Source organism: Panthera leo, chromosome A2, assembly GCF_018350215.1.
Source record: "Panthera leo isolate Ple1 chromosome A2, P.leo_Ple1_pat1.1, whole genome shotgun sequence".
In the NCBI taxonomy this organism is placed as follows: domain Eukaryota; kingdom Metazoa; phylum Chordata; class Mammalia; order Carnivora; family Felidae; genus Panthera; species Panthera leo.
Window position 1 is genome coordinate 11,119,795 of NC_056680.1, and position 14,575 is coordinate 11,134,369.

The window sequence follows — 14,575 nt, forward strand, 5'->3', positions numbered from 1 at the left end:
GACTGAGCCACTCAGGCATGCCTGGACCGTAGCCTTTTCAATCTGTATTAGAATAATAATAACAATTATGCTTTTATTCTAAAGGCATTTGAAAGTAAAGTATGAATTAATTCAAAGAAATCTGAGAGGGCTAAGGCAGGGTAACCAGGTGTCAGTACAGCTGAACAACTTGAGGTCAGCTTTGAGTGCAAAGTCAGTTTTCGCGGGTAGGTTACCCAGCTGGTGGTGGCAATGCAGGGGAATTTGGCGGCCTTTGGAAGGCCCAAATTGACAAGCAAAAAAGAAGAGACCACTGAGTAAATAATTCTGTCCTCAATATCGGATTCAAGGTAAAGGTGATTACGTTTCTGAGATGCCTGTTGGTTACCGATTTAGTCTTGAAGGCTTCTTGTGTTCTTAGCAGACACTCCTTTAGATGGAGCCAAGAAACCACTCAAGGCTTCCAGTGTTTCTCCTCTTGGGACTTTCTGAGAAGCCAGAGATTCAGTCTGTTCTCTTTGGGCTGTTCCTGTCTTTGTACCTGGTCACTGTCTTTGGAAACCTGCTCATCATCCTGGCCATCATCTCACACTCCCACCTCCACACGCCCATGTACTTCTTCCTGGCCAACCTGTCCTTCTCGGACATCTGCTTCACCTCCACCACCGTCCCGAAGATGCTGCTGAACATCCAGACGCAGAGCAAAGTGATTACCTACGCAGGCTGCATCGCGCAGATGTATTTCTTCACGGTTTTTGGACTTTTGGACAATTTACTCCTGACTGCAATGGCCTATGACCGCTTTGTGGCCGTCTGTCACCCCCTGCACTACACGGTCATCATGAACCCTCAGCTTTGTGCCCAGTTACTCGCCCTGACCTGGCTCATCAGCACTTTGGGGGCCCTTCCTGAGAGTTTAACCATGCTGCGGCTCTCTTTCTGCGCAGTAATTGAAATCCCGCACTATTTCTGTGAACTCCCTGAGGTCCTGCAGCTCGCCTGCTCTGACACCTTCATCAATAATGTTATATTATATATTGTGACAGGCATGATGGGCTTTGTTCCTCTCGCTGGGATCCTTTTCTCTTATTCCCGAATTGTCTCTTCTGTGCTGAGGATCTCAACAGCGGGGGGAAAGTACAAAGCTTTCTCCACCTGCGGGTCTCACCTCTCAGTGGTGTCCTTGTTCTATGGCACATGCCTGGGGGTCTACCTCAGTTCCACCTGGACACGTGCCTCCCAGACAGGGGCGTTCGCCTCAGTCCTGTACACCGTGGTCACTCCCATGATGAACCCCTTCATCTACAGCCTGAGGAACAGGGACATGAAGAGGGCCCTGAGAAAGCTTCTCTGTAGCATGTTGTCCCCCCAGGGGCAACAACAATGACCCTGTGCCGGGACAAATGTGATCAAGGGCAACGGAACAGAGCGCTTAATAGTGAGGACTCTAGAATTTCCCTGACTGGGTTTAAAGGCTGGTACCACCCTTCAACAGATGGTGAGCTTGAGAAAAATGCTCAACCTCCCTGTGCCTCAATTTCTCCATGGACCTATAACAGTGCATGCCTCATAAGGGTGACAGAAGGATTAAATAGAATAATTTCTATTATTCAGCACAGGGAATGCTAGAGGCAAGTCCTAAGCAAACGTCAGCTCATTTTTTTATGATGCTTCAGCTTTTTGTTCCCGTACCATTAAGCTGGTTTCTCTTCCTGTGCACTGTCCTCCATTATGGCTAAGTCATAAATCTCAGTGTCCCCAGGAAGAAAGAGACTTTGATGTAGGGCAGAATTTCTCAACTTTGGCATTATTGATATTTGGGGCTGGATCATTCCTTGCTGTGGGGCTGTCCCGTGTATTGTAGGATGTTTAGCAGTATCTCAGGCCTCTAAACACTAGGTGCCAGGAACATTGCCAGCCAAGTTGCAACAATTAAAAACGTCTCCAAATGCCCCACAGACGCCAAATCACCCCCACTTGAGAACCACAGGGGAGTGTCTTGCAAAGAGGAAGAGAACCTACGAAAAATCCCAAGGGCGTGTGCTGAAGGATGAAAAGGAATAAATGGGGGATTATATCTCTCACCTCTTGTTTGGGAATCTTGGGAATTAAGGTCACATTGTTCGGTCCTGCATAAAGTGGGATGGCTCTAGCAGAGGTGGAAGGTCTATGCAGTGTGATCAACCTAAGAGGGACACCGGGTTTCAATCGCAGCCTCCTTGGCTCCTATGGGACTCCATGGGTCCCACAGAAGGGTCACAAGGTTCCCAAGGGCCCAAAGAGAGACAAAGAAGACTGAGCTGAACATCTTCAGGTTGGAAGCTAGCCCCTGGGATGAGAGATCAGATAATTCCACCCAGTGTCTGCTGTGGACAGCCATGGGATAGATGGACGACTCATGAGGATTAAAGTTCAGCAGGGCTGAAAGGGGCTAAGTAAGTTGGGGCTGGGTCAGCAGGAGAGGACCACAGAGGTGGTCCACACCAAGAGAGCAAAGCAAAGGTTTATTCACCCTGACGCGGGCAGAGGCTACCATGAGATGCCCCGTGAAGGCTGCCATGGCCAACGGTAGTCAACTCAGGTGGCAGGTTCAGTGACTTTCATTTTGTTACTATCATTATAATTATTGTGTGGCAGTGAACTGACATCCAGAGGGATCATACATTTTTTTACTGTGGTCAAATAAACACAGTATAAAATTTATTATTTTGATCCGTTTAAAGCGTTTAATCAAGGGCATTAAATATACTTACGGTATTGTGCTACCATCACCCACTGTGTAGTTTCAGGACATTTTCATCACCCCAAGGGAGACCCTTCAGCAGCCAATCCCCATTTCCTTCCCCCTCCAGTCCTCGGAAACCACCAATCTGCTTTCTGTCTCTATGATTTGCCTGTTCTGGATATTTCATGTAAGTGGAATCATCCAGTATATGACTTTTGTGTCTGGATTCTCTCACTCAGCATAATGTTGTCAAGTTCATCCACGTTGTAGTGTGAGTCAGTGCTTTGTCATTTTCATGGCTGATGAACAGGTAAACTAAATGTGCTGTGTTCATACGATGGGACAAGACTTTCATATACCAGAGAAAACTCTGTTCTATTCCCTCAAAGCAGGGGATGACCTTGACAATGATCTGTTTGTTTTTATTCCCTTTAACCTATCACTCCTCAAAGACTTTTTTGTGGACTGCCCCCCTGTGGTCCAAGCAGTTCTGATCTCAGTCTCTTTTCCGTTTTGACATCCATCATTCTCATAATTATGTTTGCAGCAAGAGGCTCATGGGAGCTAACTTCAGGACAGTCTCTAGGGACCCCCACCACCAGATATTCACACACACACACACACACCTCCCCATGGGCTCTCTTCCCACACTGACTAGGGCTGGCCTTTGAAACCCATAGGATATGACAGAAATGTAAGCCTTCCAAGGCTTACAAATGACACTGAAGCTTCGCCCTTCACTCTCCCCCTCATTGCCGTTCTCTGAGGGAAGCTGGTGGCTACGTTGTGAGGACACTCAATCCGCCCATGTGTGGAAAAGCGCACACAGTCAGGGACCGAGGCCTCCTGCAAACAGCCGGAAGCAGACCCTCCAGCCCACGCCGGGCTTTCCGATGTTGGCACACCAACCAACATTCGACCACGAGGCCATGACAGACCTCGGACCAGAACTTCAGTGAAACCGTTCCCGGACACCTGACACAAAGAACCGATGTTGACCATTGAACGTTGATTGGCGTTTTAAGCCGCTTACTTTGGGGGATCGTTCCATGCATCAACAGAAAGGGAACCTCCACAATCTCAGATAATCACACGGGATTCTCAAAAACCTTTCTCTCCCATGATTAACACATCACCTTCTTCCGAATTAGCTCCAGAACGTGTAAGAGATGTTCGGTACCCAGGATGGAAGTACCACCTGGGGAGTCTGCTCAGATGCTGTGGCTGAGAAGAGGGATGGGGCCGACTCTGTCGTGTCCGCCCTCACCCCCTCTGGCTCACTCCCTACCCCCCTGTCACACCTGCAACGGTGCACACCTTCATGTCAGCCAAGTCCTCTTGTGGTGTCTTGTCCGTCAGCGGGTGTAGAGCTGATCCTCCCAAAAATGGAGGACACACCCCAAAACAATTATAAATAAACGTGCTGACTTTACGTAGCCCGGGATGGAAAGAACTTCGCTCTCAAGTGGGAGAACTCCCACATAATTCCCCCAATATGCAACAGAGCAAAGCAATCCCTGGCTAGAATACTGCCTTCTTCCATAGAGTATTAGAGAAAGGCCTGGACTGAGTCTCCAAAATGAAAAAGTAAACATCTGTAAATTCATCGCAGGATGTGTTTTGTAACATTGTCGCACATCGTTCCTCAGATTCTGACTAAACATTTATCCATAAGGAATAACTTCCCCTTCCCCCTCCAGATGCTCCCCACTCTCCCACTCTATTTCACTAATTGCAGTAGCATCATATTTGTGCCTCAGTTACCTTGCGTCTGCAATGGTTGTTCTTAAATTGCAATACTCAAGACTGAAATCCATATTTCAGACGTGAGACGGTAAGAGTATACTCTAAGTTACCCAGGGGGGCTCCTGGCCGGCTCAGTCGGTGGGGCGTGCAACTCTTGTGAGTTCAAGCCCCACCTTGGGTGAAGAGATTACTTAAAAATAAAATAGGGGTGCCTGGGTGGCTCAGTCAGTTAAGCGTCCAACCTCGGCTCAGGTCATGATCTCAAAATTTGTGGGTTTGAGCCCTGCATCAGGCTCTGTGCTGACAGCTCAGAGCCTGGAGCCTCCTTCAGATTCTGCGTCTCCCTCTCTCTCTGCCCCTCTCCCACTCGTGCTCTGTCTCTCTCTGTCTCTCAAAAATAAATAAATATTTTTTAAAAAGATTAAAAACATAATAAAATATTTAACCCTTCATCTTCCTTGTTCCTGCCTGGAATATGGTTGTGATTGTTGGAGCTCCAGTCGCCGTCTGTGACATAAAGTGACTTTAAGTTTAGGAAGCCCAGGTTTGAACAGCAGGTATGTTCTAGAGCCAAAAACTGGACTTTTGATTCTAAAACCTATACTCTTCACCCTTTACAACCCTTTCCTCAATACACACACACACACACACACACACACACACAGCTGAGACAGAAAACAAGGGAGGCTTTGGTGTTTCATAGAGCTTCTCGCGTTAAGAAGGCCCTTTTGAGTGCAGAGAAAGTTCTTGCCGTGTGAGCTCAGCCCCAAGCACAGGGAGCAGATAGTCCAGATGATAGCAATACTTATTTTACTGATGGTTCCAAAACCAAATTCCCAATTCTTCTCTGTGATTGCAACCAGCAAAATGTAAATAGAAAAAAATAAACGGGGAGAAATGAGCAGACTGAGCCATGAGCCACCAGGAGAAATCAGCGGAGGAAACTTGCTTTGTTGGCATTTCTTTCATTTGGCCGACAGCGTGGCAAAGTGAAATCCCCAGTGCTCTGCTTCTGCTGTGTGTGGTCCCCCGTGGGCCTCAGCCTCCATCTTATTGTCACATCAGCTAAATTCAAAGTGAAAACGCAGAGCATCTCACTCTGGCATGTCATCTGGACTCGGGACAGTCTGCTCGGGACGCTGAGTCCATAAAGTGAGACACTGATCAGGAGAGACGCGTGGTCGCCTTGATGGTCTGTATCTGGTGGACATCACATGCCTGCAGGGGAGGACACAGATAAGGTCCCTCAGAGAGCAGCCCCCAAGGTGGACTCCAAGGCGAGCCTCGTAGCGGGCATCAGGTCCGTGGCCAAAGTCAGCAAGGGGATGCGTTTTCTCCTCTAGCACCTCTTCCCCATCTTGCTATTATCTCAGAGCCCCATGTTGCCTCCTCTTTGCAAACACGCCCTAAGTCCAATGGAAGCGGACGTGAAACACTGACAAACCAAAGAAAAGAAAAGATTAAACGTAAAAGATTCGGTGCGTTGTCTCTGGAGCTGCCAGACTTCTTGGGCGTGCAAAAGAGGCACGGCTGTGATTTTCTTTTGATTGCACTGTCCTGCCACCTAGAAGGCAGCAACATGGAAAACCATCAGACGGGCGGCAGGGATCGTGGTGAGATCCAGGAAAAGTGAGACGGTGTCACACGCACGGGCTCCCCTTCCCAATCTCTGCCCAGGAGATGTCTGTTACAGGGGGCAAGTCTCCTCAAGCAATCAAGCCCACGTCTCCAATCTGCGAGTTTCTGAGCAGGACAGAGAGTCTGGCCCAGGGAAGCCTTCGGGCCCTGGCACTATGGAAAGATCTAGAGCACCGGCCATCCAGCGATATCTGCCCTGATCCTGCCTGCCTGCCTTCTGTCCTTTATTATTACCATTGAGTTTCTCATTTTGAGATCTAAAATAAAATAATATAAAAACTTTTTAAAAATTTGTCTGGGACAAATTCTTGGGTAACATAACCTGTAGTTGCCGGTGTTTTTAGCAGAAACACCACATTCCTAGTACTGCGGACGTCAGGAAGGATTTTACTATCTCCCGCATGAGCTAAGGCCAAGCTGGGGTCTTGAGAACAGAGGGTTCAGTGCGCCACAGACCTGGAGAAGTTTGGTTTGAGAGCACTCCTGTCAAATGGAAAGCCAGAGGAAAGAGCACCGGGTTGGGCCGCAGGGAACCCAAGTGGGAAACGCAGACCGTGGGAGGAATTTGTGAGGAAACCTTGCCCAGATGGCTGGAGGGGGGTACACAGCTTGATGCAGCGCAAATGTGGGTCTGCTGCCAGGAGGGGATGCAGTGCTGGGTGGGGATGCACCGACCTCACCACCCGCGCTGCAGAGCCTTGAGGAAATCCAGCACCCCCGAGGGTGAGGGGACACCGGGGCGACCAGAGGAAACCTCCAGGTGTTGAGGCACGAGGGCCCTGCAGGGGAATGGGGCGGCCCTGAGCTGAGGGGAGGCCTGGAAAAGAAACAAAGTTAGAGGTGTGTGGCCGAGCCGACCAGAGGCCTGGGGACACCGCGTGAGGCTGATACTAGAGGAAAAGCAAAGGAAAGTCAAGGGGAAAGATGCGCCCCTCCACCCAGAGGAAGACGCAGTCCCTGCACTTGAACCAGGGGGAAACGCGAGGGCGCCCAGAGGGAGGAGAGCACACTCCACCTCCAGGGATGACTCTGCATTGCTGGGAAAGCCTAAAAGGAAAAGTCTGGCTACCAAGGGGAGGGCTTAGGCTGAGAATTGGTGCGCGGGGCCTGGACCAGGGTAAGGCGCCCAGGACCCAAGGAGACACCCCTTACATTTTGTTCCTCGAGTACATTCCTTTCCTAATCCTGGTCCTGCCCCCCATGGGGCCATCCCTGAGCTAAAGGAAAACCCTGGGGGGGAAAGAGAGGAGAAATGGGTTTGCATCCAACCTTCCGGAAACCTAAGGCATCAGAGGGGAAACACAAGCTGAACCGCTGGTAAATTGCAGACAGCACCGGAGAAAAATAGTGCTCACCTAGGCTGCCCGGGAATCCAAAGAGGAACCCAAAGAGGAACCCGATCCCGTGCATGTAGGCATGGCAGAATTCACTCCTGATTCAGACCCACATATTGCGCAGTCACGGGCACACCTGGGCACACCTGGGTACCTTCAAGTTCAAAGCCACAGCTGAAATTACCACACGCGGTTCTCTTACTCATGACTCTCTGGCTTCCCACCAACCCAGGAATGGAGAATGGCTCATCTTACCGGTTAAGTAGAAGGGACCAGGCTTACACAGCCTCGCCCCTCCTTTCTCCTCTCACACCCCGGTCAAGGCTGCCACAGTTTCATCCAGGAAGCCTGCACTCCTTACATTAGGCTTCAGTCTAGTGTAAGGAGGTGGTCCAGAAGGGCTACTCCCAGGTATCTTAGTAAGGGAATTGCTTGTCAGGCTATTGGAGCCATCAGCACAAGAACCAAGGAACGGCTCGTGGCTGGGTCTCCGCTCGGCTTTCTCCTAGAACTAAGGTTTGAAGGTCTGTACGTTGACTTTAATGGGGTACATTAGCATAGGATGGAACTCTGTTGGAAAGAGGGGTCAGGATAGTGGATGGGTCTGACAGTCAAATCAGCCATGGTCTGGGGAGACTGTGCAGAGCCTGAATAATGTAGACATCACTGACCTTCTAGTAGGTGAACCCCACTAGCATAAAATAAGCCACATTCAATTTTTCTTTAATTTTACAATGTTCTCTAAGATTATCAGCTCCTTCTATGGAAATCTATTAAGAGGGGTGAGCAAACCACGACCCGTACACCAGATCCAACCCACAGCCTTTTTTGTAAAGATGTTTTACTGGAACACAGTGTAGTGGGATGAATGGTGACCTCCAAAAATGATATCCAACTTCCAGTATATCCATCGATATCCAACCGATATTTGCACCAAAGGTGTCTCAAGAATTCTTTGTTGGCCCTCAGCTCCGAACCCCAACAATTGTCCACATCAGCTTTAAAGGGATGAATGTGTGTACTCCAAATGAAAAAACTAGATGAGTGGACTTGGGCAACTTTTGCAAAGGAAACTCTACCTGTGCAGCCCAACAATAAGCAATTTTTTGACACTCCACCAAACACGATGATCTATTTCCACCCTTCTTCCACGTAACTATGGGATACTTGTTGGGAGTTGGGTGTGGTCCAGATCCCTGTTCACAGTCCCAAATCAAAGCGCTTGAGACTCACAGAGTCTTGAAAAATATGCCTGTTTATGCCTTTGGTAGACAAAGAAATTCCATGTCAGATGTTGAGGAAATGTTCATGAAAGAAGACAGTGAAGGTCAGGCCAGTGGAGAAAAGAACACCACAACTTAGGGGCTCCTGGGTGGCTCAGTCGGTTAGCATCCAACTTCCGCTCAGGTCTTGATCTCGCGGTTCGTGGGTTCGAGCCCCACATCGGGTTCGGTGCTGACAGCTCAGAGCCTGGAATGGGCTTCGGATTCTGTGTCTCCCTCTCTCTCTCTGCCCCTCCCTCACTTGTGTTCTCTCTCTCTCTCTCTCTCTCAAAAATAAACATTAAAAAATAAAAAATAAAATAAAATAAAAAGAACACCACAACTTAGAGGCCATGGGATGTCATACACATAGCTGACATCCAAGATGCTCCCAAGAGGACAAGCCTAGAAGAAAAGTTCTTTTCCACTTTGACTCCCTCACCCATGGGAAACAAGTTGCCCAGAGAATAGAGTAATAATAGAACAATTAACTTAATGAGAATTGTCAGAATTCAACCTCTGAGGACCTAGAAGTAGTAAATATGCCCTTTCCTCCCCTCACTACAGCTCCGCTGTCCCAGGAAGGAGAGAGTTCAGCCGTGCCCTTTCAGAGAACAGGTATACCTGGCACCCCTCCTGTCCTTTCTTGGAGCTAAGTTGAATATCCGTCACCCAGGGAAGACAGGACACACAGAACTAGAGGTGCCCTAATGCTATCAGAGTATCTGCTGTGGGAAACAGGCCTGGAGACGGGCGAAGCTCTTGGAGGCTGGATTTGGGGTGAGAGCCCACTTACTTAAAACATACACAATTCCATTCCTGTGTCTCTCGATTTCTCTTCCCCTCGGGTTTTTGGGAGCCATGATAAGTGTCTCTGTTCTCTTCTACCAAAGACACTCTCGTATTCTTTCACCTGGAAAATCTTCCTCATGTATTCATTCAAACAACAAATATACCCTGGGATTCCACACCCTTAACACTTAAGAGTCCATTCATACATCTTCTGATATATCAAGTCACTTAATGTTCCGGGTCTCAGTTTCCGTATTTGGAAAGTTAGGATAATTGCAGTATCCACTTCAGGAGATTAATATGAGGTCCTTAAGAGATCCTCAAGAAATTTTAGCTAATTTAATGAATGCATTGCTCTCATTTATTATGTATTTGCAAGTTTCCAGTCCCTATTCCTGGCCATTTATATTTGTGTTAACATGTGAAATGCTTGTGATCTATTTTCTAACAGATGTCACTGTACATATGAACACTGCTGGGGGGGGTTTTCTCGCGCGCCCACTTTCTTTTTTTTTTTTTGCTAATTTTTATTTTTGAATAATGTTACATTCACAGAAAAGCTACAAAAATAGTTCAGCGTTCCCATGGTAATGAAAACGTTTTAGAACAAGATAGAAGCAATGATTGCAAAACATGCCAATGTACTTTCGTGCCACCGAATGTCACTTTAAAATGGCTACTGGTCCTTGCATATTTGTTTTGTATCCACTGCATTACGAAAATCATACTCAGTTAAAAGGTCGGCCGTCAATTCACCCCCTGCCGCCAATCCATGATCTTCCAATGATGAAGAGTTGTGTTTTCCATACTTAGCTTCTCTTACTTGTCTTTTTCTCCTAGAATTGCATTGGTTGTAATTTTCCACGTGTTGATAAGCAACATTCCAAATAGTAGATTCGCTTTTCTTTAATATTTAAAGGGGGAATTCTTTTATGGTTCCTGCCACGGGATCCTCCCCAGGGCATTTTTGGAGGTGAGCTTTGTTCGTTTAATTCCCTCCTTCATTTTGGTCTGTTACCCTTCTGAATCGACTTCTGACACATATTTTCCCAGAAATAAATTCAGTTCTTCGAGATTTCCCAACTTTTACCATGGAGTTATAAATATTATCTTGCAAAGATGCGTGTATCCTTAAACCTGTGTCTGTTTTGCTCATTCCTAATTGTAGGCAGTTCTGTTCTTTTTCTTTCTTTTTATCCCTTTCATTAGACTTCTAATTTCGTCTGTATGTTTGCTTTGGGCAAAGAATTGATCCTGCGATTTCTTTCTCAGTTGTAGAATTTTTCTTCTAATTCCCTAACTCTGCTTTTACCTTACTTTTCTGCTTGACTAATAGGCTTTTTGTTTTATTTTATATTTTAGTCTCAACATGTTCAAATCTTAAAGTGTTTTATTTCTTGAAGATAGACCACATGTGTGTTCATTTGCAGATTTTGAAAGATGTAATAGAAGAAAATGAATCCAAAAATCAGGATTCAGGGGCGCCTGGGTGGCTCAGTGAGTTAAGCATCTGACTTTGGCTCAGGTCATGATCTCACACTTCATGAGTTCAAGCCTCACATCTGGCTCTCTGCTATCAGCCCTCAACCTGCTTCAGATTCTCAGTCTCCCTCTCTCTCTGCCCCTCCTCCACTCATTTTCTCTCTCTTTCTCTCAAAATAAATAAATAAACTTTTAAAAAATGTTCAAATTAAAATCAGGATTCATATTACCACTCAAGGATGATCTTCTTGTAGCTCATTTTTTTCCTTGGGTTTGTGCCAATATTCTCAAACATTTATTGCCTTTTTTATATTTTCTTGTATGAATCCTTAATATCCCGTAATTTTTCCCAGTTAATACATTAATATGTCTATGACTTATAGTTAGACTTTGTAAGTTAAATACGTTACATTTTATCAATCAAATCTATTATTTTTAATATTCTAATTTTCTGTACAGCACATTTTATCATTAAGAGCTTTTTCAATTAATGGTACAATTATTGATATTTTCTTCTTATTTCTCTTCTCTTTCTTGGATTATTTCCAGACTTTTTATTCAGAGAGAACTTCTGTTTTCAAAGATTACATATTTTCACTATTAATTTATGTTATCTATATTTTTTATTTATTTTCTTTTCATAGCTTGTATGGTCTCTTGCTCCACACTTAACATTAAACATTGAAATCGCAGGTGACTCTTGATCTCAGGGTCATGAGTTCAAGCCCCGCGTTGGGTGTAGAGCTTACTTTGCTTTCTTTATTCCAAGTTTTTATTTAAATTCTAGTTATCATTTGCTAAAATTGGTTTCGTGTGTAGAATTTAGTGATTAGCCACTTGCATATAACACACGGTGGGTGTACAACATGCTTAAAAAAAAGTAAATATTAGAATCACAAAATTGTATGCCTGAAACTAATATCACACTGTATGTTAACTGCCTGGAATTTAAACAAAAACTTTTTTTTTTTAATGTTTATTTATTTTTGAGACAGAGAGAGACAGAGCATGAACGGGGGAAGGGTCAGAGAGAGAGGGAGACACAGAATCCGAAACAGGCTCCAGGCTCTGAGCGGTCAGCACAGAGCCCGACGCGGGGCTCGAACTCACAGACTGTGAGATCATGACCTGAGCCGAAGTCGGCCGCTTAACCGACTGAGCCACCCAGGCGCCCCTAAACAAAAACTTTTTTAAAAAGAAATTTATCAGGCAATGTGGAGATCGGATTTAACATTATTTTTTCTAAATTGTTAATCACTAAACACTTACTATGCTTTCAAAGACCCTCTAAGGTATCTAGGAATTAAGATGCTAGTTAAGTTGATAAAAATATGTTTGTGTAACCTAAATTATAATGAACATCTTATTAAATTACAAAACTCCAAGATTATTCTTGGACAGAATCCCTTTTTTTTTTTTATGTTTATTTCTTTTTGAGAGAGACAGAGCATGAGTGGGGGGAGGGGCAGAGAAAAAGGAAGCAGGCTCCAGGCTCTGAGCTGTCAGCACAGAGCCCCAGGCGGGTTGTGAGATCACGACCTGAGCCTAAGGCTTAAGCCCTTAACTGACTGAGCCACCCCGGCGCCCCTCTCAGAAAGAATTCTTTGAAAGATATGAAGAACTGAGAATACCAACTCTTACCATAAATTTGAGCAGGGTTGTGGAATTTCATACCAATGCAATAAGATCCAAAGATAAATAGGTGTTGTAAGTTAGTATTATTTGGAGAAAGTATGTAAATATTATAGAAAAACTTAAAATTTTTAATAAAATCCAGGGGCGCCTGGGTAGCTCAGTCAGTTAACCGTCCGACTTTGGCTCAGGTCATGATCTCATCGTTCGTGGGTTCAAGCCCCGTGTCAGGCTCTGTGCTGACAGCTCAGAGCCTGGAAGCTGCTTCGGATTCTGTGTCTCCCTCTCTCTCTCTCTGTCCCTCCCCTGCTCATGCTCTCTCTCTCTCTCTGTCTTAAATAAACATTTGTTTAAAATTTTAATAGGGGCACCTGGGTGGCTCAGTTAGTTGAGTGTCCGATTTCCGCTCAGGTCATGATCTCACAGTTCTTGAGTTCAAGCCCCACATCAGGCTATGTGCTCACAGCCCAGAGCCTGGAGCTGCTTTGGATTCTGTGTCTCCCTCTCTCTCTATCCCTCCCCAGCTTGTGTACTCTCTCTCTCTCTCAAAAATAAATAAACATTAGGGTCACCTGGGTGGCTCGGTCAGTTAAGCGTTCGACTTCGGCTCAGGTCATGATCTCACGGTTCGTGGGTTCAAGCCCCACATTGGGCTCTGTATTACAGCTCAGAGCCTAAAGCCTGCTTCGGATTCTGTGTCTCCCTCTCTCTCATGCTTTGCCTCTCTCTCTCTTTCTTTCTCTCTCAAAGATAAACATTAAAATTTATAAATAAATAAATAAACATTAGAAAATGTTTTAAATAAAATATGTTAAGAGGATAAATTATGAGTATTCTTGTATGAGTATATTCTGTAACCAACTATACTTTGATAAAGCTAAAAAGAAAGGACAAATTTAGGTGAAGAAAAAGCCAATATTGAGAAAGCCTAGGGCACTGTAGTCGACTGATGACTAGATAAAAAAGATGTGGGGTATACATACAATGGCATATCACTCGACCGTAAAAAAAAGAACGTGATCTTGCCATTTGCAACAGAGTGGAGGGATCTAGAGGGTATCATGCTAAGTGAGATAAGTCAGTCAGAGAGAGACAAATACCATATGATCTCACTCCTGTGTGGAATTTAAGAAAGAAAACAGGGGCGCCTGGGTGGCGCAGTCGGTTGAGCGTCCGACTTCAGCCAGGTCACGATCTCGCGGTCTGTGAGTTCGAGCCCCGCGTCGGGCTCTGGGCTGATGGCTCGGAGCCTGGAGCCTGCTTCCAATTCTGTGTCTCCCTCTCTCTCTGCCCCTCCCCCGTTCGTGCTCTGTCTCTCTCTCTGTCTCAAAAATAAATAAACGTTAAAAAAAGTTTTAAATGAAAAAAAAAAAGAAAAGAAAGAAAACAATCAGGCGGGGCAGAAAGAGCACAGCACACCAAGGAGCAGACTCTTAACTAAAGACAACACACTGATGGTTCTAGAAGGGAAGTGGGGGTGGAGGGGGGCAGGGTGTAACAGGTAATGGGAATTAAAGAACACACTTGTGATGAGCACTGAGTGGTGCACAGATCGTCAAATCACTATATTGTACACCTGAAACTAATGTAACATTATACTTTCATTAGACCGGAATTTTAAAAAAATAACGTAAAATTTTGAAATCAATACATAAATAAGAAACTCTAGAGCGGTATATTTATAAATGCAATTTTGGTGGGATTTCTATTTAGGCATTGATAATATAAATGAAACATAAATGACTATTAACGACAATAATATTGGTTATTATTTTTTTATGAGAAGGCACACCCATGGTCCAGAGGATCTGAGGTATAGAAATCGCGGAAAGGCAGCACAGTGAAAGAACCTCTCAGAGGTTGGACGATCTGCCTGGGGTTAGGGAACTGCCCGTTCCCACAAGCACCGAGCACAAAGTGAAAAGCAGCCCCCGTGGATGGCTGCTTAGGGATGCAGGAGAGCACTAGAGCAGTGCTCCCCAAAC

At 45.5% G+C, this 14,575-nt stretch overlaps 1 protein-coding gene across 1 annotated transcript; it reads left to right on the plus strand.

Moving 5' to 3' along the window:
• Positions 1 to 415: 415 nt before the first annotated feature.
• Positions 416 to 1,366, plus strand: LOC122213093 (olfactory receptor 7C1-like). Its single transcript, XM_042927298.1, has one exon. It carries the CDS (start codon positions 416 to 418, stop codon positions 1,364 to 1,366), a length of 951 nt encoding a protein of 316 aa, XP_042783232.1.
• The last annotated feature ends 13,209 nt before the right edge of the window (positions 1,367 to 14,575 follow it).

What these genes read in the sequence shown, in the direction of transcription:
- LOC122213093 (XM_042927298.1), top strand. Translation starts at nt 416, where the DNA reads ATGGAGCCAAGAAACCACTCAAGGCTTCCAGTGTTTCTCCTCTTGGGA.